The 23,800-nt window shown below is 48.6% G+C and overlaps 1 protein-coding gene and 1 long non-coding RNA gene across 5 annotated transcripts in view; one reads left to right on the top strand and one right to left on the bottom strand.

Annotated features, from left to right (window-relative positions):
* LOC119175870 (uncharacterized) overlaps positions 1-23,800 on the top strand; it is a 273,943-nt gene that overhangs the window by 84,878 nt on the left and 165,265 nt on the right. For all 4 annotated transcript variants that reach the window (XM_037426886.2, XM_075876320.1, XM_075876321.1 and 1 more), the window contains exon 2: positions 14,279-14,419. In XM_037426886.2, coding sequence (XP_037282783.2) covers positions 14,279-14,419 — 141 coding nt within the window. The remainder of the gene's footprint in view (positions 1-14,278; positions 14,420-23,800) is intronic.
* The window catches only part of LOC142775027 (uncharacterized), a 32,996-nt gene continuing 19,591 nt past the window's right edge, over positions 10,396-23,800 (bottom strand). Inside the window, exon 2 of the long non-coding RNA XR_012886647.1 lies at positions 10,396-11,112. This is a non-coding gene — a long non-coding RNA (uncharacterized LOC142775027). The remainder of the gene's footprint in view (positions 11,113-23,800) is intronic.

Consider the following 23,800-nt stretch of genomic DNA (forward strand, 5'->3'; position numbering starts at 1 on the left):
ACAACACGCACTGCTTAAAAAAAATTGTTCGTTCTAGTTTATTTGTATGCGTAGGTAACAATCGTGTGCGACCCGTGCCTGGGTTCAGACAGGTATGGCTGTCTGAATGTCCGTATTTGAGCTAGCTAGTAAAATGTACAATTAACTGGTCGTTTGGGGTCGAAAGACTTTGCTTCATTCACATTCGTCAATCACAGTGATTGCGCAACGCTTCGTGGCACAGTGAACGAAATATATGTGACGTTTTGAGCTCTCAAATTCTTGCCGCCACATCTGTATTACGTGGAAGGAATTCAACACACACACGCGCACACACAAACGCGCACGCCCCGATTTATATGCGAATGTTGTACTCAGACGGGCAATACAGAGATGGTTAAAGTTCATCGGCCGCCGGTCGAGCAATCAACCCATGGCATCGGTTTGTGAAACACCAGTTCATACGGGCCGTATAGACTCGGTCAACCAGTTTGTTTCCAATGGGATGAGGAAGGCGCCTTAATGTATTGATGAGCAACTATGTACTACTTCCGGCTGCGGTATATTATCTATCTATATCAGCTGGTTGAATCTTACAGTTATGCACTATGTGCAGGGCTGGTAGTGCGATGGTCGCATTTCTTCCCTCCCTGGAATCTGTTCGCTCGCGTTGCCCCGTGATCCGGCGTCGTCCTATAAGCGGCGAGGATGGCGCGCCGTTTTTCGTCCAATAGACGACAGCCGTGCCGGCGGATGTAGGCGAATCCGAGATCCCGTGAGCGGGATCGCGGTTTCTTGTGTCCGTCGCTGTGGGAACCAGGCACGGTCGGCTCGTGACGCGACAATGCGCCGACAGACGACTCCGCGGGGGCGAGGCCGGCGAGCGCGTCTTCGAGACTGACGTCACCGGCGGTTCGCGTTGCTCGTGCGAACAGAGGGAGCGAGGCGAACCTGTTCGTCCTACGTGACTTTGGCCCGTCGTCTGGTGCGGCTGCATCGGATACCTCCGGTCACGTTATCCCGTGCCTTCGAAGGCGCCTCCTTTCGCGCTTCCGTTGCCCTTGGCTGGACCGCACGTCTCGCGCTGCGTTGCGCCGAGATGCGAAACTTCTAAGGGGGAAAAAAAAAAAAGAAACAGTCCGACGTCAGGAATTTCGCGAGAATGCCTAGCTGCAGCCGAGTACAGTGGAATGCTTTGGTGGCATTCTTTGCTTTTCAATTAAAAGGAGCCCAGCGGGCATAACGCGCTTTAAGACTGGAACTCTCAATGACCACGCTGCGCGATGAGGCACCGTGTTAACGCCCTCGCATAAATCTGAGCGCATCCTTGCTCTCTTGCATGCAGGAGCACTGTGCCAAGTGACGCCTTTCAAACCAGCTCGATGCGGCCACGTTCGCGGCTGTCGTCCACACAACAGCGCGCGTCTCGGCTCGCCCTATCCGTCTCAATCGCGCATGCCGTCTAATTGGGTGCGGGCTTTTTTCTTTTCTATAAACATGGCGGACCTCGTCCGTGGCACGCTTTCGCAGAAACGCTGCAGCCATGCATCATACCTCGCAAGCGCCCCCCTCCGAGTTGATGATGGGCGTGTGTACGTGTACCGTGGCGCCACTCGTGCAGCTGGTGGCCGAGTGCCGCGGCTTCATCATCAAACCAAGTTGCAGGCGACGTGCCATTTCTTTTATTTCTTTTAACGCGCCTCCACTCGGTCTTTCTGAGTCACTTCCGACTGCTTGAATGACTGAGTAACGCTGAGGATCGTTCTCATTCAACTCGTGCATTCTGAACAAAGTGAGCCAATTTGTTGCCTCAAAGTGCACGCCCATGCAGTACCAAAACGAATACGGTCAGCTTGGTGTTCACTGCAAACACACACAACCACTTTTGTAATCACGACTGTTCGTATTGTTAGGAAACGAAGAGCTTTCTCGGTTAAAAAAAACTCTGTACTGTGTAAATGTTAGTTTTTCTGTGGTTGCTGTTTGTCTGAAACAAAACTACACAACGCAGAACTCACTCCATCGATATGCTGTAATCCACCTGTTCTAAACGCTGCGCAGGCAAACCGCAAACAAAAAGCGAATGCGCATTTTTTCGCTTCTTTATTTTCCAATCTCGTCTGTTGGGCTCATTAATGTAACTACAAGAAAGAAAATCTAAAATCCGTGCTTGAATAACCTAAAATTCATGCTTGAACATTTACGCTATAAAACAATGACATTCCTTTTGCGTACCGTGCACGTAAATCACATACTTGCTATTCGTAGCGCATTCATATCGGCTGCGCGGAACAATCGCGCCGTAAACTTTCATTTATTGAAGGTTTTCTGCAGCCTCGTTTATGTAAATTTCCGTAATTTTTTTTATTTACATTTAATTTTATGTTACGCTAATATGTTCCAAGGCCAGCCGACGTTCGCTGCATGCCAAGCATAATGTCGTATCGCGCACGCACGCACACGCACACACACGCACACAGAGAGAGAGGGGAGGGAGGGAGGGGGAGACAGAGAGAGGGAGGAACGGGAGGGAGGGAGAGAGAGACTTCCGTACATTAGTGAACCTCTCTCCGATTTAGTGTGTATGTTGTATGATTAGCAGCGCATTGCGTAGCGATCGCTCACGAATGCACTTTTGAAAAAAAAGTTTGTAAAAAGGTAGCAAGTGCAAGCCAATAGGCACTAACAGCAGCACTTACTACCTTTCTTAAACCGTAACGAGTCTTTTGCTACCTGTTTATTGCCTACTTCAGTAAACGGTTACTATAGATTCAACCATTACTAACTTCTTGCTACCCGTTTACTACCTACGTTAGTACACAGTAACCATTTAACGTGTAATAACTGTAAAAAATTTTTGCACCGCTATTACGTTTTTGCTACCCTGCCGTTCTCTATCCAATAAAATAATAGTAGGTAATACCTCCTGTATTAGTTTAGAAATGGAATCGTCTAGACATATCTTTATTCCAAATAGCGGCGCAGAAGATATCCATGGATCACGAGAAAAATTTAAATTACGCAACGGAGATGCGTAAGCGTCATCTGATATTGTCAGAACGCAGAAGTACAACTTAATGAACCATAAGCAAGTGCTACACGCGTTTCAGTTGATAATTACTCCGAGCTTCGTATATTACAATGAACTAACATGACAGGCGGATCAACATTAGCCAGGTGGTAGAATTAATCCGGAGTCACTCACTACGGCGTGTCTCCTAACAATATTGTGATTTTGGCACGCAAAAACGCCGAAACTATTATTTCATTCTAACTGTAGACGTGTATTAGCAAAAGGAACCATTCAAATGCATTGAAATTATATGTTAGTGAACTCGGTGCCTTTCGGCCACTATACATGATGCTTTTTTGTGGCAGTTTTATAATAAATAGAAGTGGTATTTTTTCATACGGCTGATCAAAAGTCTTGTGCTACTACGTCCCCAAACGCACGTAATCAGATAGTAGGGTATAGTACGCTTGGTTAAATTTTTTTTATAATTGATCCTGAAACACAACTGCTCACTCGTACCAGGCACATCTTCAAAGTGGGGGCTGTAAATACTCCGGGGGTTGCTTAATTGGCGCTGTAGCGTAGGAAATCATGTCTACGTATCCATCGCGTGCATGACACGCTACAAAATATTACGCGAAGTTGTGTAGTATTGGGACGTTAACTTGACCAGTAATAACAGCGGAGAAATAATGTGGCAAAATGAACGTGGTAGTATCGATTACTACTTTTTTTTCTTAAAAAAATCTTTATAACTTACTACCTACGGTTAAATTGAGGACGACGCAGCGAGCGATGTAAAGAAAAACTATAGGTGTAACCTCAAGAGACAAGACGGGAGCAGAGCGGGTCAGGGGACAAACTGGGGTTAACAATATGACAGTTGAAATCAAGAAGAAGGAATGGACATGGGCCGGGCATGTAGCGCGTAGTCAGGATAACCGCTGATCATTAAGGATAACTGACTGGATTCCCAGAAAAGGCAAGTGGGTTAGGGGGAAACAGAAAGTAAGGTGAGCAGATGAGATGAAGAAGTTTGCGGGTATATATCGTGGGAACGGAAAGCACAAGACCGGGTTGATTGGTGGATCATGGAAGAGGCCTTTTTCCTGCAGTGGACGTAGTCAGGCTAATGATGATGATGACCTATAGTTAGTAATGGCTAGTGCAGTAGCTTTTACGAAGTGCTGTTAGTATCGGCAAAGGTAGTAACAGTAACCACCCTCGCCGTTACTAAGTGCACTTTACTAGCAGGGTTGTAAAATATGTGACAAACCATTACTGCACCCAAAGTTAGCGAGTACTACTACCTTTTTTTCTTTTTATTTATTTATTTTGTAGGGCGTGATCGGTTTCGTGGATTTACGATGCCTATACATGGCTTGCACAGATGTCACTGAAACGGCCACGATGGGACACTAACATGGAGTGCGACGCGAACTTTGTGATATTGCACACGTTAGTGTTATCCGCGTGCATGACATGCCGGTTCTTCCGCTTCTTCTTGTTACCGTAACGACGTCGTTATTACAACGAAGCAGGTTGGTCAGCGCGTGGTAAAGCTGCGTTGGTGTCGTCAAGCCACCATGTTGTTTGTCCATGTCGTCAACTGCTAGCTATGACGTGGAGAAGGGAAACCAATCAGGAACGGCGTCACGTGATAATTTCCAAGTCCAGCCATACACAAATGAAACAGGAGCGTGCCAGAGCATGAAGAGCGAGGCGGAGCAGCGTCAGAGTTTGTGGACGCTAAGCCGTTTTTGTTTGTTTGTTTTGTTTTTTCAAGAACGCATCGATAATTAAAATCAAACAGGAACATCATCGGAAGTTCGAAGCGAGTGCAAGGAGCTTGCTGCTTCGGAGGAGGTTGGCTACCTCGAATGTTTTTCCTTCCTTCTTTGCTGTAAGGACCCGTCGCATCTGTAGATCAAGGAGCGGTGACGTCAATAGATATCCCCGGTGTCGACGTTCTATAAGCGACAACCCACGCGGCAATTTCGGTCTCCAGTGCGTGTCTGATTCACGACGATAACCTGACAACGGTTGCTGACACCGTATAGCGGGGCGATCGCTCTTCTCACACGCTCTGTGCAGCCCAAACTTTTCCTTCTTGTCCGCCGGGCGTCGTCCAGGCATGCCGCCTCGGCTGCGAGGACACGTCGAGAGGAGGAAAGGTCCCGTTCACCGTGGCTTGGAGCAATTAAGTCGCTTGTTTTCTCCGCCGGCACGTGCACCACCGAAGGACGCTGGCTGCCGCAACCTTACGCGTCGACGTTGCACGTGCGCCAGCTGACAGCGCGATCCAAGTGCAGATGCGCTGTGTTCTTGGATGTTCGCTGCCGGCGTCGGTATCATGTTTTGGCTTTGGGGCGTTGCATTGCTCCGATGCCCCCTATTCCGAGTCTCGGGCTTTTCAGAACGGTAGTATTGAGGCGCGTGTTCTTTAAGAAGCCGCGCAAGGTTTAGTCGGTGATGACGGTTATGTGCTTGGAGAGCGCGCTCTGGCGGGTGCCATTTTTTGACGTAATCGACAGCGCAGTCGCGACATATGTACGGTCCTTGTAGCCAACACTTGACGCGATGAAATCCGTTCGAGTAACGACGCTGAAATCGCGTTTTCCGAGTGTTTTGTAGCTTGCAAATTTTGGCTTCACAGGGTTTGTGCAAGCAACATCGTGGTGCATGAAGGCGTGCCTGCTCGGTACGAGCGAGATGAACAAACCTCAACCTGGTGCGTCATCACGCTCTTTTTTTTTTCCCTTGTTCGCGTAGTTGTTATGGTTCAACGACAGCGTGTTAATCGACGAGTGTTTGCAACATCCATTTAACGGAATTCCCTAAGCATTTGCTGACCGTGACAATTCCCCATTCATTCTCTTTTTTTTTTCCAGTTTTGTACATTTGACGCGTCCTATACACTCGCGCGTCGCTTATCGCAAGTCTGTAGAAGTTCAGCTATATATATTTTTTAGGTTATGCAACTATTTTCTCTTCGGTGCAGCTGTCCAAGCGTACAATGAACCGCTGCCCGACCCCCCCCCCCAATCATTTCTTTTCAATCTGAATTCTTCTCGCGTGAAATATTTCGCAGTATATAGCGTCATTGAACTCGGATGCAGTGTCGCAGGTTTTTGTTCCATCATGCGTAGTCTGTTTGACGTCATATGCACGTCTTGTTTCAGTTTTCGTTTTCTTCCGCCACCTATATAGTGGATAGTCGCAGCTGGGGTCGTCAGTATGTTTTTAATAGTATTTGTTCCTTTCACACTAGCCATCGTACTTTCGTTATCTATAGATAACAAAAGTACGATGCATTTATTGTGTACAATAAATGCAAAAAGCCGAGCAAAAAAAAAACCGGGGGGGGGGGGGCGGGAATAGTACTTTCTCGTTATTTTTGTTGCATTTTATCAGAATGCAAGTGACTACAACAACCCATTTCGGTGAGGGTGAAGTAGAGTTCCGTGTTTTAGATGCACCCAAAAGTCCCTCTGGTTGTTGTGATTTCTAAAACCATCCGCTGCGGCGGGCGCATCTTGGTCACGTCGTATTTTTGGGGCTGAAAACGCTAAATGTTATTTTTGTTATTCGTGTTATAATAAGGTAGTGCTCAAGTCGTGATTACAATAGCGGTGCTAAAGCGTGCGGAAAATTTTTCTTTAAAACGCAGCCACATTTCGCGCAATGAGTGGACGGATGCAAATTCGGCGCATCCTTTTTTGCATCGTGGCACTCGCGCTGGTGTGCATTCAAGCGGCGCTCGGTCTGTCCATTGTAATTTAAACGTCAGCGTGATCTTACGCCATTTTTGAGAGCACCAGCTTCGGTTTTTGGTGGGACGCGAAGTCGTCGAACTGAAATTCCTTTTTTTCGCGTAGTCATGGCCCGAGGCATGCCGTGAGCCCATTCGTTAGCCAAGCGTTCGGCCGTCTCTCGCCGATTGGGCATCCCAAGATGACTTCTGTGGCGTGTTTATTCTTGCGTGATTTCTTCCGCGAATATACACGAACAAATGCCCGCTATGCAGAGAACACCCCACATTTTACCACGTGACATGGGCCTGCCAACACACACAGGTAGTGCCAAGAAACTGTACACCAACACCGGAGCAGTGGGAGGCTGCGCTGTCCTGCTCTAAGCTTGAAGAACAGCCCAAGCTGATTGACAGAGCTTGCAGGATGGCAAAGGCCACGGGGGCCCTGGACTGAGGGCTCCACCTTCACCGGAAACAAGCTATTTGTAAAAAAGTTTTGCATTGCATTCCGTATTCTTTCGCAGTGAATGCGTAAGCAGCTCGTTACGCTGACGTCCTTGGCGCCTGTGGCTGGCAGTCCCAAGCGCTGTGGTGTTGACCAATGAGACGTTCTGCTTTCTGGGTCATTAACCGCGCGTGGTCCAGGCCGTGGCGAGGCCCAAGGTGGGTTGTATGGCGTCGCAGCCGGAATGCGACACCCCGGCCAGTTTATTGATTGGCCGCCCGCGCTGATGAAGTGCGGGGTCGTTGCTCTCCGGGCCGGTCGATGGCGCCCCCTCTCTGCGAGGGGCGCTCGAGCGTGGCTCGGCGACCCCGAAATCGGCGGCTGAGAGGGGGGGACCCACTTTCGCTGGCGGTAACCGTGTTATGTCAGCGCTTGCTTCCGGGCGGATGTCTTCCTACGCTGCCTTCCTCGTTCTATTTTCTGCGTCCCAATCGCTCGCGGGGGGCGACTAACTCGCCCGCTCTCGGAACGCGGGGTTCTCCCAAGGTTGTCGCGCGTGCATTGTGGAAGCACAGTTCTCGGCGTTGGTTCAGGGACCCCGAGCCATTCAGGCCAGGGTTGTTCGCTGCTACACGATGCTAGGGAAAGTTCGGAGAAAGTGGGGAGGGGGGGGGGGCAACACAACGAAGGGGAAAAAAGTTTTCGAGTTAAAGGCGTCGCACAAAGGAGCCCCCCCTCCCTTTTTTAAATTATTATTATACGTTCTTTTCCGTCAATGCCCGTGTTCGTCTTCAGTGACGGAATTTCTGTCCTTGCCACTGGGGAGGTGGAGGGTTGTGGTGTTCTCACAGAAACCTCTTTTTTTTTTCATCTTTGTCTATTGGGTTGGTCATGTCCACTTCTTGCAGTAATCCGGCTTGCGCTTAATGCTATTGAAGTGCTAATGAATGTGTAAGTAAATTACGAATGGATCGTATCTATCGTGTTAATTAATCGTGAATGCATCCTTATCGGTGCGGTGCGTGCTTTGGGAGTTACTACAGTAAGGCCTTCAGCGGATGTATGAACCGCAGCCGCAGGCAATTCGTGCAGTGGCTACCCAAAGTTAGGTTGGTGTATGCTCCTTGCTAACAAGTCATGAAATGTAGAACCGAGGCGTAGTAAGTAGCCGTAACTTGTTTGCAATATTTCATATTCAGCCATTAACGCTAGCGGCTAGAAGTAGTATTTGTTTTTGTATCGTCGTGTGTGACGTCTGTAACCACCGTGAACTCTCTCACCCTCATCTACGTGGCAGATTGTGACGGTTTGAACGTACGTCAAATTTAGTGGCCGATGAATAAGAACATTGGCATGTTGATACTCAGTCCTTTCAGACACCTGGGCCTCTAACAGTTGTTAAGGGCAAATCCGGAAGGGCTCCATCAATCCGTACTCCCGGTGAATCGCTTGACGAAGATGAGTCTGTTTGCTGAAGTGCTTTGCACTTTCCTTGTATTTTTCTCTCTCCATTGGACGACGTATACCGGGAGTTTCGCATGCTGGTGCTGCCGCAGATTGTTTTGGGTAGGAATCCTTCGAATCCATTCGCTTGGCATATGGCTTGCGTACGGAACATCGCGCGACATTCGTAGTTGCGTGCAGCACTGCGAAAGGTGGCGCATGTTCCCGATGGACTTGGATCTGCGTCGGTGCAACACTTTCAGCGTTTTGGATGACCACATGCTGGTCTGCTGCCGCTTTCGCCCCGCTGCGCGCAACTTGGCCGCGCAGAGATGCGCGCACTCGGCCCGACAGTTTGCGAGAGCTTGTTGCCATGGCAGCGCCTCGGCGCTGTTCATCGGTCAGCGGGCGGCCTCCTCTGGTGTGCCGCTAATGGACGCGGCCGTCCGGGATGAAAGGCCCTGATTGATTCTCTTGGCCAGCCTTCAAGGACAGGGTGCCTCGCTGCTGCCGAGGGGAAACCTCGGTCACGCTGCCGCCGGCGGTTGCTTTTTTTGTCGTGACTGCTATCATTTCTTGTGCTCACGGAATTGTGACGTCTCTGTCGCATGCAAATGCGCGATCCGTTGCCGTCTGGCTGGCCCCGTCTCGTGGCGGAAAGCTGCTTCGGTCGCTCTGCTCTAGCCGTATCTTCGCCTAGTGGGCCACTTCTCGCCGCATACGCTGATGATTCTGATGGCTAACCGATAGTGCTGCCGCCCGCTGTGTCCAGTGTGTCTGTAGCAGGCTACGATCCCTACCCTTTGAGTGGACCCTTTATCATTATGGGTGCGCTCAAAGAATTCCCCCTGGACTTATTTGAATAAAGTCCTGAGTCAAAGGTTATGGCTTCTTGATTTTCCGTTGTCACTTGCTCTAGCGAACTTCTGCCTACCAATAATAACCAAATTGATATGTTTAGTGCTCCGTGCAATGTTGATGGCGTATGGTACTTTAGCAGCCGATGCACGACTTCGGGATCGTTGACGGGGCTCACCGTCGTCAGATCAACTTACGTATAATAGCTATCAAAACACCGAATCGTGGTGAAGATTGTCGATCCTGGGAATTAAGAAACGTTAATAAAGTTATATCCAGCCGTGGTCGTCAATTCATGTTCACCGTCGACCAGAGCTCAACTTTAACAAGACAGCCTGGCTGCGAGGATTCCCAGCTATCATGCACCGAGGTAAAATAAAATAATAAAAAGCTCTGTTACTTTATGCAATGCCAACATAGCACATATTCCTTTCAATACAGTGAAAATATTTAATTACTTAAATACTGGTAATTATCTAACTCTATGAACACTGTCCTATTCAGGGTTACCACTGGTGGCTACTTTTGAGAGGCTTATGGAGATGAGATTTGAGGGTCTTGTGGAGATGTAGTTATGATTGGGCGAATTTCGGCTTATAGGTCTCGGTTGAGTTATGCATTCTATATATACCCGGCGTCTTCAAAACGAATGGGCGACAACATTATTGCTATTTGTGTTAGTTTTACGCCCACCAGTGGAATGCGCATTTTGCGCGCAATTCAGTGCGTCTTTCCTGTTTCTCGTGCGTATCCCAATTCACCTAGATCTTGGAGGCACTGGTGCACTGCGTCCGCCAGCAACCTACCAGCAATTTAGGTCACTAGACTGCTTCGCATGCCGCGAAGCGGTAATGTTATGCTACATTCTTTTGTGTGCTTTAAGCGTCTTCAATGCTTCGCGTATGAGAGAGAGAGAGAGAATAAACTTTATTTAGCTCCGGAGCTGTTCTGCCAAGCGCTGTTCTGCCAAGCGCTGTTCTGCAGAAAGTTTGTGGATGGGTCCTCAGTCCAGGACTCCTGCGTCCCTTGCTGCCCGTCTGGCGCGTTCAAGCAGCCAGATCCGGTCGTCCACTTCCCGGCTGGACAGCGCAGCCTGACGTAGTTGGGCGTTAGGCAGCGTGTTCCGACCGCAGCTCCAACTGTCGCGAGTAGCTCCTCGACTTCTTCACTGCTGTATAGTACCCCTTAATTCGGTACGTTGAGTTTAAATTTGTTATTTATGTGTATACCTTTCGGATAAGCCAAGAAGTCAAGCTCTCCCTTCGACAGCCTTCAGAAACCACCGTGAGGCGAAAGTATAGCGTAATCCACACAGACGGCATGGTGCGGGCATTGCGACGGTTATACGCTTGCAGTGTGTACACACCTTCGAGTTTATTTCCGTTGCTTTGTAATTGAGTTCTTCGATTATCGGACTCGTGATTCCACTGCAGCTAAATTCTCCAAAATGCGCGGGAAATCTACCCACGTTGTTCCCTCTCTTGTTGTAGCGGCTGCTTCATCCTGTATTCGCTACAATTGAAACCATCACAAAGTTTTGTGGTGGTGGTGGTGGTAGTGGTTAGAAGATGAAGAAAGGCACCTAATTTCTGCAACCCGGTCGGGAGCACGGCGCAGTGCCTGCGGGGAAGGGAAAAGGGAGAAAAGAAGAGAAAAAGAAGAGAAAAAGATTAAGTGAGCAGTGGCACGGTCGTCATGAGCACGAACAGCAGTCCGGAAGCAAGGGTAGGGCTGGCAAGCGGCCCGTCCTCAGCGGTAGCAAACTTTTGTTGTGAGGCGCATAGACGCTGCTAGTGCGTGCCTGCCCTTTCTCGGTGTTCCCATGGTGGAGTGGGTGATGTGAATGACATTGAAGAATCTCAATATTTTATTTATTTTATTTATTTACAAGTACTGCTGTCCCATGCCTGGGACATTGCAGGAGCGGGTACAGAAAAATCAACGAAAGCACAGAAACAAACAATAGTGCGCACAGATTTATGTGACTAACGCATAAAATTTGTCCCGAACTCTGCAGTGTTCAGTCTACGCAATGCACCATCAAGCTTGTTCCAAACTTCCAAAAAAAAAGAAAATTAAAAAAAAAGAGAATTTGAAACAATCCAAACGAGACCTGAAGGGTACAAGGTTCAAAGCGTCTGTACTACGTGTTGTACGCGCTGCAGCGAAAGATAAGCGCGCGTGAACGCGGGTCATTTTGTGTACAATCTTGATTTAGGGTTTATGGATGGTACCGTACTTTGCGGGGCTATACACAATTTGGAATAGACACGTCACTCATATACGCACAGTGGTGACCTTTTTTGGCGAAGTCTGAATAAAAAATGGTGACTCTTGGTGACATTTTGCTTGTCGTGTGGCGAATTTCACTCGAGAGTCGGCGGCAACCCTGGTTCTATTTATCCCACAGTTACTGAGCCATTTGTATGTATTAAGCATTGTTGTATCCGTTACCGAAAAAAAAAGTAACAAAATACGTTACTCGTTACACCAACAAGAAAGAAACGCGTTACGTTACCAACAAAAAAAATTAAAGCGTTACCGTTACAGTTACCGAAAAACAGTAACGGACGTTACCTCTGCCGTTACTCAGCAATAATAAATAATAATCAGTTTGTTTTTGTTGCAGGAACTCTCAGTAATAATATTTTAAAGCTCACGCTTATGTTTCACACAAAACGTTTAAGCCAAATGACGATTTTACCCAAACTGTTAATTAAGCTAGAATTGCTTGTACAAATGCACTGAACTTTAGCAATGTCATAGAGCTTATAGTTAGTTGCCTATATAGTTGTATGCGATGGCTTCGGACTCTAGCACATGGTGAAGCTATTTGTCTCAACGTCACGTCATGCACAATACTAGATTCAATCATCAACGCCTTCCAAACTAAATTCCGTCCATACTTTCTTTGTCAATGCCTGGTAGGCGACACTGGTCCGACGCTGCAACAAAGGAATTCGTCGGGACGAGTTCTGGGAATGTGGCACACTCGGAATGAAAAAGTAACGAGTAACATGGCACCTTACGTTACCGAAAAATGTTAGCGGAAGTACGTTGCCCGTTACAGTTCCAAAATTGTAGTGAGTACATTACTAAGTTACCGAAAAAAGTAACGCGTTACCGGTAACGACGTTACCTGTAACGCATTACCGCTAACACTGGTATTAAGTTACTTCTGACTTCGGTATTTTCTACAATGGACGGAGTGTGTGCAAATTTTATCAGCTGGCAATGCCTCGAAAGAAGGAAAAATATCATGTAATTACCGTATTTGTATTCCCATTTGTTCTTCCTTTAATTCTGACTGCTTCACAGCAAGCTAGGCGACGGTAATTACTGGTGTGCGATGTGGTGTAGTACCGTGGTACTTTTTTTTTTATATTTCGCGCTCCTTTTTTACTATCAGCAATGATGATTATAAACATTCCGTACGATGCTATAGAAGTGCCGTGGTTAAATGCTATAGGAGAATGGAACAGTCGCAGGTGTAGTTGGTATAGTCAGTTTCGCATTCGCCGTTTTTACGTCTCGATTGCATTCATCGCCGGCGTAGTTTCCATGAATGTTGTTTTTTTTCTTTTTGTCATCGCTGTGTGTACTGAAGCTCTGTATTCCCTGTGTTGACGTGGCACATGCTGAGCCCACGCATAGATAAGGCGTAATCAAGAGTAAGCCCCGAGCAATGTCCGGTCATCGGCTGGCGTTTCCGCATATCGTCTAGATATATAGCTCCTGTGCTGTATGCAAAGAAAAGCATACGGATGTTTATAGTTCACGTCATCGGGAAACAGAACGATAGCACGATGCATGTCGCGCAGGGCTGTCGGAGCTGCGGCAAGTTCGGCAAAGTTCATTTAGAGCCTTGGCGGTAAATGAACTCCGAGGAAATTTGGTGGGGTCTGATAGTTAAGAGGACGGTGGCATTTTTTGCTAATGAAATTTATTCGTCTCTCGAACGAAATTTCTAGCGTGTATATATATGCAGTGTCTTCGTGTGTGTGATAAAAACTCCAAACTACCAGACGCTCGTCCGGTGATATATACTGCTTGTCAGAACCATGCATTCTCACTAGTTATAAACTATTTCAAATGCTGCGTATTCGATGCACTTGCACGTCTTTGTGTGACAGTCACACCCAATATATTACGCATCCCCAGCATTATTGTGTCACGGCAGTATCCATGATACAACAATATTCTTGGTGTTTCACTACAATATCTTTGTGAAAACAGTTCAGCATTTAGGTGACACGTTCACCTTTGGTATCCTAGTGAGCTTTGATGTTTTGTGTGGACACAATCTGTACTGAAAAGCTTGGACTCGGTGCGTAAATGTTTTGCGATGTATACATATGTGTGTAGCCTTGTGTTGTTTTTTTTACCTAATATGCGATGTCGACTGTTGTGCAAGAAGGAGTAGCCGGCGTCACATATTTCGTACCAACCTCTCCTTACGTAGATTTAATTTTAGAAAAAAAAATGCGTGTGTAACATTATCCGTTGAAACGGCTGTGACGCCTTCGGCAGTGGCTGCTGCGCATCATCATCACCATCATTTATTGAACCCTTAAATGCCCCTTGCGGGGTATTACATAAGGGGGAGGCGAAAACACAATTGAACAGATGCATGATTGTCAATGGTACAAAGCATAATCGAAAATGAACTACATGATAAAAAAACAATGTCAGCAGATATATACGTGGGAAGAAAACGGCAACAATTGTAAATTAACTAACCTATCAAGTGGAAATGACGGCCCCAACCCGTTTTTGCTGCTCGCAGGTTCTGGTGGAGTTTGACAACGCCGACTGGAAGCGACGCGAGTGGATTCGCGTGTACGAGGACCCGTTCGCGGCGTTTCTCGTCGAGGAGACTCTGACGTGGCATGTGCGCAACTCCGACGAACCGCCCAGTCCGGCGCTGGTGAGTGTGGGCCCCTCCTTGTGCGCGCCGGATGACGCCGGTTCGGCATCCGTGCCCGCCTCATCACGGCGCTCTCTCTGTCGATCTGCGCAGTGGACTTCTTCAGGCGCCTTTCTGTCTCTTATATGCGTCAGGATAGAGACTGTATATCAAATGCTTTCACCTGCTTCGTTCTCCTTCCCGTTTTATTTTTTTGTTTAGAAGTTTTGTTGCATTGCTTTCAGTCTATCTGTCGATCTGCACAATGGACTTCCTCAGGGCGCAATCTGCCGCTGACTTGTGTTTTGTCAGACTGTTTTTTTTTATTTCCTGGCCTTTCTGTCTCTTATATGCGTGATGATAGAGACTGTATATTAAATGCTTTCACCTGCTTCGTTCTCCTTCCCGTTTTATTTTTTGTTTAGAAGTTTTGTTGCATTGCTTTCGGCGTCGCTGATGTCACTGTACATATTGTCGCTGCCCCGGATGTGCGGATGTTTGTGGTCTGGAGATACAGCTCTGCCGGTGAAAAGCACTTATAGAAAAAAATTAAACATTTTACATGTTTCTTTTACAGTCGGGTTATACATATGCGCAATTCTTTCGTTTTTGGCGGCTCATAAGCGACACCATACGTGCCCGTCTGGCCATCACTCGATCAATTCGTTTTATTATGGCCGGCCGCGCGATAGGATTCCGGCTGCGGCGTCTGCATTTTCGATGCAGGCGAAATGTGTTATTGATATCTGTGGTTTAACGTCCCGAAACCACCGCATGGTATATGAGAGACGCCGTGGTGGAGGGCTTCCGAAATTTCGACCACCTGGGGTTCTTTAACGTGCATTCAGATCTAAACAGACGGGCCTACAGCGTTTTCGCCTCCAATCGGAAATGCAGCCGCCGCAGCCGGTATTCGATCCCGCGACCTGCGGGTCAGCAGCCCAGTACCTTAGCCACTAACTAGACCACCGTGGCGGTGCCGAAAATGTTTTAGGTCCGTGTGTTTAGACTTAGGTGCACGTTAAGGAACCCCAGGTGGCCTAAATTTCCGGTGCCTTCCACTATACGGCATCTCTCATAATCATACGGTGGTTTTGGGACGCTAAACCCTAGATATTATTATTATTATTATTATTATTATTATTATTATTATTATTATTATTATTATTATTATTATTATTATTATTATTATTATTATTATTATATTGGTTTTATTATTGTAGTTTATGTAGTTCGTCAGAATCGGTACAAAGGTAGCCGACCCGGAGTTAAAGTGGTTGTTAAACGATAGTTATAGCGCGAGAACAAAATGACGAGACACAGAGACAAGAAGGACACGAAAGACACGAGCGCTCGTGTCTTTCGTGTCCTTCTTGTCTCCGTGTCGTTGTTTTGTTCTCGCGCTATAACTATCGTCATGCCATACCAACTAGCCCAAGCTGCCATGCACACTGGTTGTTAAAGCTTTAAGCGCTGTTGAAATATCTGTTTGTAAGCTCGTACACGAGGCGCATAATCGCGCATAATATAATATGCATAACAAAGCAAGCGATCCTCCATGTTTAGCTAAATTTACAGCATATATTACACCGGTATTTTAATTCAGCAAAGAAAGAGAGCACTGGTTAGCTTTGAGCGAAATGTTTTACCTCACAAACTTGGACTGCAGCCCATCGGCGCTATAGTTTCTTTCCTCCCGCGTGTACCGTGTTATATAGCGCAGAGGGAAACGTTGCCATGCGCGATGAGGCAATCCTCATCGCGCATGGCAACGGCTCTGGCTCGTACTGTGCTTGCACGGTGCCATGTTCTTGCGACCCACATTTAAGACTGCGCAAAAGGGGCCTGCTACGCAGAAAGCAGACGAATGGGCGCTCAAGCGTCACGTAAGAGCTTGACCACAGGGTCGTTTGAGTGGGCGTCTTGAAATTAGTGTTTGTACAGGTTGGCCTCATCTGGAGCTATGTATAGCCACATCTATCCCAACCTGCCAACTCGGCTTAGAGGAGTACTGACACAATATTGCGAAACGGACTTTTTTTTCCCCTTGTCATATAGTGTTAACGTTCTTCACTCACCGTTAACAGGAAGCGCGCTTAATATATTTGATTTTTAATGTTTTCGTCGTCGAGCGTTCGCAAACCAGCCCAACCGCTGCGGTGGGGCACGCAGCCGCACGGAGAGTTGACTAATATGAGTTCAGAATATATCCGACCGAAGAAACACAGCTGCATAATGTTATGTAATGTACGTTGATGTTGTAGGGCTAAGTAACGTATTGAAAACATATGTATAGTTATGTACCAGCCCGGAATGGCTGAGCAGGGTAGCGCTGTCGTGTAATCGCTTTAACATTTCTTCTAAAGTTTTTCATATTTTTTTTTGTAAGGGATATTTGCCAAAGTGAACCGCCTACTGTGAACCACACATCGTGCTTTGAACTGACCGCTCATTGCCTCTGGCGAGCGTACATGCGTAGCGGCGTGTCGGGATGACCGTATATCGTCCTTTTACGTCACACCAATTTGGTCGGCCAATCGAAAAGGAGAAAAAAAAAAAGACCGAGCTGTCCTTTGAGACCGGATATGCTCTGACGCACCAGCTTATGACAGTTGTGGAACACAATTAATGGCTTTTGAAAAAAAAAAAAAGATCTTTTGACATCCACCTTATCCGCTAAGATACGGTATGTTAGCTTAGCGGCTAAGATGAACCCAGCCGCTAAATCCCAAGACATGGCTTCGATTTCAGGCCTTGGCGGCTGCATTTCCGTACGCAGCGTTTCAGTTTTCCGAAAGCCTTCTTCAAGCATTCCCAGAGCCCGAATTCGCAGCTTGTCACTACACTGAGAGGCGAGGAAGTTGATGCACGAGTGTCTTTTCGGCTGCTGTGAAGGGGGTGGTGCCATGATGGCGGAATTCACTGCAAGAAATAGCTGCAGCACACATTCAATACGTCACGTGCGGAGAGCATTGCGAAGACGTGGCTGACGTTGTTATTAATGCGAGCGGCGGCGGTAAACTGCTGGCTTAGCGTGGCATGAAAGGCCGCCGGAAAGGAGGTCCGCCCGCGAGAGAGAGCGGGGTCAGTGGCCGCTTGCTGCTGCGTGCCAGGATGAGTCACCTCGTGCCAGGTGCTGCGTCCCAGGCTGCTGCGCGCGACAAGGTGCTCGGGCCGTGCCTCGGTGCCTGGACGGGGCACGGGGGGCAGAGGCCGAGTTAACTGCGATGTGTGCAAGCAACTCATGGCCAGGGTTTTTGTTCTCTCACATAGGTCAATGTGACAGCCGGGGTGGGCGAGTTTCGGTTGCGAGATCACACCTCGTTAAAACATACATCGTCAGTCCCTGGGCAGTCAATGCACATTCCTGCTGCCCTTTTCGTCCGCAATAATGTGCAGGTAAATGAGGGCAAGCTTTCAGATTCACGGTGTCGATCACCAAAACAATCGGACTAAATGGAGGAAGGCCAGATGAGGATTGATCGCTGTCCAGCGCGTGTAGTGGAGAAAACGAGTTAATCGTGCTATCTTTCTCTGCTCATTCTTGGTTTCGAAGGTCATTGTGAAGGACATAGAGCGTGTCCCTGCAGTGCAATCTTGTCCCGTTTCAGAATGTGCATGTGAACACCATGCGCATTTTTTGGGCGAGTCGGTAGTCCGTCGTTTCTTTTTAAGCGCACACTCCCGAGCCAAGAGACGCAAAACGAAACTGCGACACACACAATTGCTTTATCGTTTTTCGTCGCGTGTCAGCATGCGCTTAATAAAGAAATCATGCCAGCCCGTCGCGGGCCAGCAATCACGAACTTGTGTTCGTTGATGCTGCGGCTGAGATACCGCACAGCCAGAAGTGTCGCCAGAGATACCGCCATCTTTGGCCGGTGTCACGATTCCACTTACTTTCGTTATCGCTCTTTGTCAGACTCCCGAGCAGGGAGATACATCCGCCTACGTTTTACCCGCCCTCGTGAGCGTGCCGATAAGCTGCTCGAGAGAACGCAATGCTTTCAATTACACCAACCGTAGACTGTACTCGCTTGCGTTGAATTAACGCGTTAATGCGAGTCCCCATGCCGCTTAAAGCTGTCGAAGGCTACAGCGGACGCCTCGCGTTGGGCTTGCGCAATACTTTGACGGAGCCAATTTAGTGGTCGGACCCAGGACAGTCACATCTACACTGGTGTGTTGCAGGCACTGAACTACCTTCCCGGAAATTCGAGACATTCACCGCCAATTGAGTAAGGCTTTAACAAGCCGTTTGATTAACAACGTATCGGTGACAACACAGACACTGCCGACTTCACGGCATGGATAGTAGTAATCTGCCCTGCCGCGGTGGTCTAGTGGCTAAGGTACTCGGCTGCTGACCCACAGGTCGCGGGTTCGAATCCCGGCTGCGGCGGCTGCATTTCCGATGGAGGCGGAAATGTCGTAGGCCCGTGTGCCCAGATGTGGGTGCACGTTAAAGAACCCCAGGTGGTCGAAATTTCCGGAGCCCTCGACTACGGCGTTACGGCGTCTCTCCTAATCATATGGTGGTTTTGGGACGTTAAACCCCACATATCAATCAATCAATCAATCAATCAATCAATCAATCAATCAATAGTAATCTAAATTGACCTCGTATATATGCTGTTTTTTTTATTGGCGAGTACTTGATCCGACATCGGTCGCATCTTTATACCCGCTTTTTCGTTCTCGCGTACTACGCGTGCCTAAGGCGTGAGTGCGTGCAGCTGATAAAGCCAGACCCTGAGCGGCAGCAGGCGTTATAGTTCTGGCGCAGTTTCAAGCGGCGTCGCGTTGATGCGGACGTGTATGGGCGAATGGGCGGGCGTATGCGGCTTCGAGCCTCGCATGACGTGTTTCAAGAATAGCGCTTGTGTCCGCTTCGCGATAGGATACGCGAGTAATGGGTAGTTCGACTGATATCGGATGAGATTACGTGCTTATCTTTTGTCCAAGCGAGCACAGTTTACAGCTGCTGCTATCAGCGTAACGATTCGTTCTGTCTGGCCTAATGCGAGGTGAACATCTCTCTTAACATTATTGACCGAGGCCCACTTTTATGATGGCTGCTGCTTGGCAAAACAATAATAAAGAGGAGGAAAAGCGGGGAGGGGAACGTATGGCCCAGTTGAATGAGCGCTGGGATGCGGTCGTTTCGGTATTTCTGTCCGCAACCTTGTCGCTTGCTCCTCCTGCCTGCAGCCTTCAGCTACACTTTCATTTGTTTGCAGGACAGGCAAAAAAAAAAAATGGTTTTCGCCAAGCAGCATATATGTATTCTGCGAAAGCACTAACTTAGAGTTGCGTCTCGGCGCTTGATGTGTGTGTGGTTCCTTCCACTTTTGGTCCAGTTGTTTTGTTGCGCACTGTTACACTGAAGTATCAACCGATTGCAACTCGCACGGGTTGCAGTCTTATCACAAACTGCGCTTGTCAACGGTCATATTCGACCAAGGTCATTCCAAGGTCAAATGTCGAGTGGACCGTTATTTGTCCTAGATATGCCCAATATACCATCCGCGCATTAACATTCATACCCTGCGCAGCCATTGTCATGTAATATTGCGCACTGCGTTTTGCGTTGTCGTGCTTGTCCATTCCCCCAGGGAGTCCTGTTCAAGCCTCTTGTTCTTCCTGACATCCACGAAATAGTGATAGGAACGTGTAGAAGTTTACAAGTATCTTAACAAAGTGGCTGACTGGGCTAGTTGGTTGTCCCGTCCTTTTCCTGTACGCCGTGTATTTTTTCGCGCTGTTAAACCTTGAGTTTATAAGTGTATCTATCAGTCCCAGATGGCCTGCTGGCATGGTTGGGTCGTGTATGTGGTTTTCCAACCCCTATTTCTCTACATAACAAGATGAAACTAATTTCATCTTGTGTAGTGTCTTTTCGGGGAATGTACATGCGGTAAAAACGGTATTTAGCCCGATGAAAGTTCTGAGGAGCGTGAGTTGAAGGCGAGAGTGGAACCGCACAGGTTGGCTTAGTGATCCTTTTAAAATTGCCCGCTGTTAGATCAATTGAGGAGTCCTACCGGGTTGATTGGCGGAAGAGTGGCAGAGGCCCTTGCCCTGTTAGGCTGCATGATGTTGATGAGGAGGAGTCGTACAGACATCTTCGGTCACACATGTGGAAGCGAGTTTGTGCTCTGGCAGGAAGAGTAATCCCTCTGCCCTAGGACACGTCGAGAGCGGGCGTCTGGCCGGTCAAGCGGTCGCCATATTCCGGGGCATTCCTTCCCGCGGCTCGTCGTCTGCTAGGGCGGTAATCGCTCCGCAAATGGTTTCTCGCCGCCGGCGTCTGGAGAAAGCTCTTCATGCGGCCGCCTCTCTGGTGCCCTGAAGGAAGTTTTTTTTCCTTCTTTTTTCTCGTGCGGCCCTTGCTCTTCTTTTCTCCAGTGGCCATCATTTGGCGGGCATGCCTCTAAGCAACGTCCGCGACGCAACAAAAGCAGGAAACGAGGTCGGTGGGAGTATGTTCTTTACTTTTTTCTCAGGTCGAGAGGGACGCGTTTTTTTATTTATTTATTTCGTTTGTCCTTTCCGCTGTATGCCTGCGCCGCGCTTTTTTTTTTTCTTTGTGCGGTTTTGTCCTTACGCCCCCCCCCCCCCCCCCTCGTTTGTCCCGATGCGGTGTGTGCCGCTCAAAAGCTGCTCGTGTTCACTGTTGATGCTCTTTAGCTGGGACGCCGCTGCTTGGTTGCGCACTTTCTCCGTCCGCATGCTCAACGTTCTTTCGTTGCGTGAACATTCAAAATGCGTGCAGGCACCTTGGGGCCGACAGTGCTCTGCTTAACTGCGCGCACTGGTGCTCCTCTACAGGTCTGCCCCGTGTTTCAACTCCTTCCATACGCCCAGTGCTTGCCGCCGGCCGGATTGACGGCGCTACATTCCGCTTTGCCCTTCGATGTGCCCTCTGTGTGTTCCTTCCTCGCGTTGATAAAAGGGTCGTGCTGCGCGCCTTAGCGGCCTGCTGCAAAACGTGACGGCCGGCGATTGCTGCGAAGGAAAGAATGTCGCCGTTTGTGCGGCCGTTGTATGGAAACTTGCAGCGGTGTTTTTTTTTTTTTTTTTTTTTACCGCCTGTGCCCTTCCCTCGACTCTTATTTGCAGCTGTGCCATTAGGTGAGAAGACAGAGTTGCACATATGTTTTTGGCTCGTGGTCCAATGGCCGGCTCTTCAAAGCGACCGCTTCGAGCGTTGGATCCGCACTTGTGTTGTCGTACCTCGAAGCCGTCTCTTGCACAAAGCCCGTATGGCTAACGCCGTGCGGCTTCAGCGAAAAGGTCAGCAGGTTTGAATACCGCCGGCTCTCTGTTTTTCGACACTCTGATGCGCTTGGCATTTTGGTTGGCGCTGCGAGTGACGGAACAGCCGCGAACGCGTGTAATGAACGTGTATTCGTGGAATGCCACTATTGTGTTCAACTGTACGCATCGCGCAGGCAGCCTGTTATGTATAGTACGTATCATACACTGAGCCTGTCTGCGTGCGCTAGCATGTGGTGAAATGACATTTCTGAGCTACGCGTTGACACAACTGTAATTCAAATTATTTCGCTATGTTTAATCGATGCGCTGCCGGTGCTGCATACTTTGTTGTTTATCTTTCACCTTTAATCGCTAGAAGCGCGTCCGGCATAGCTCAGCTGACTCGTCATCCGCTTACCGTGTACTTTCTTAAGGACGCACATATCAGGCAGCACTCGGCAGAGTTGTTGCGGAGCTTCATGAATATCGCTCCTTCTCCCCCCCTCGTAAATGCATGATGGCCCAAGCTGTGTCGTTTCTGGGCGTGCCACTGAGACTCCCCTGTTCAAGTGGCAGCGTCGACATCGATAACCCCGGCTCAGTACATGGCCTGACAAGCAGGGTTCTGAAATAAGAGCCAACACTCCGCTCGGACGACTACACCATTTCGTCATATTTCCTTTCGTGTCCTTTTTTATGAACGCGTTTCCTTGCCCGCTGCATTTTAAAAGAGGGCGCGTGCCTGTGTCGCTGTTTATGGTGTCAAGATATAATCATCCAAAAAGGGCTACGCAAACCTGCTCGGCTTTCTCTCTCTCCCATTCTCCTCTCGTGTGACCGCGAAGCAGCCAGCGCAGACTCTTGTGAGACAATGTGGGCGACAGGCGGTGGAATGGCTCTCGTCGCTTCCTTGTTCTCCTTTTTGTATTTTGCTTGGCTCGTGCGGCTCTTCGCGCGTTTCTTCTTTATTTCTTTCGGCGGCCATTCCTTGCACCAGTTTTGTGTGTTTGTTTCACTCTCGGAGCCACTGGCGGTCTTTGTGCACCCGCCCGCGTAGCAGTGCTCCCTCTCCAGCGGCGTTCCCATAGCGACGACCTGGATGCTGCTGGCCTGTTCGATCGGGCCCGCCTGGAGCCGGCTTCCATCGCTTGCTCGGAGGGCTTTTTCTGGGGAAGCTCCCTTGCTTGGAATTCTGGGCACCGGAGGGGGGGGGGGGCGAAGCTGTCAGCCCACGCTGCCATTATTTCCTTTTCCCTCACTCGGCCAGCGCCGCAGTTTCTCGGGTTAGTGTGAGCCGCGAAAGTGCCCGCCTTCGTTTCTCCCTCGCTCGTTTGATTGCTGGCTCTGCACCGGAACCCTGCGGGGGCTTCCTCCCGTTCTGTGTGTCTTTTTTTACGCTCGTCTCCGAGCCCTCTTTGAACGAGAGCTGGGGATGGAGGAGCTTTCAAAAGGGGCTGCTGCCAGGCTCTCCCATCTGGCCCTCGCGCTAGTGTATCTTCTCGGGAGCTTGTAATTTTGCTGTTATGGCCGTGTTATTTTTTTGCGCCATCTTCCTACCGCTGAGCAGACGGACGGCCCCCCCTTTTGCGAGGAAAGGACAGGCTCGCTGCAGCAGGGCTTGTTTGTACTTGCTTTTTTTTTTTTTCGCGCTTCATTGGTGTTCTTGGTGCAATGCGGGGAAATCGACGTCCGCAGCGTTTCGCCGACACTCTCATGCTGATCAGGTGCTGTGCTCTTTGGCAACATACTCTGTTATCTGGTAGCCCTGGGCCTGGCAAGGACAGTCGGCGATATTTCCCCCCCCCCCCCTCCTTGTAACGGGCTTCATCCGTTGCTTTAATCCGACTCCTATTTGCGTCGTCAAGGATAGCTCGCTCTTTTTTCCCTATACAGAGTGTCTCTGCCAATTAAAGCCGTTGCTGCACTGGCTGCCATCAACATTCGTCACTTTATTTTTTCTTCTACGCGTGTATCGTTGCTTCTTTCAAAATACTTGTATGTTCCGTCTGGTTTGATTTGTCCCTATCGGTTTATCTGCCGTCTCCTTTTTTATATATACTGCCAAACTGGGACGTAATGGTGGCCCTGCAAATTTATGCACTCGTCTGCACTTTCCATTTTGTTATTCATAATATCTGCGGA

This window comes from Rhipicephalus microplus, chromosome X (genome assembly GCF_043290135.1).
Source record: "Rhipicephalus microplus isolate Deutch F79 chromosome X, USDA_Rmic, whole genome shotgun sequence".
NCBI classification, from domain to species: Eukaryota; Metazoa; Arthropoda; class Arachnida; order Ixodida; family Ixodidae; genus Rhipicephalus; species Rhipicephalus microplus.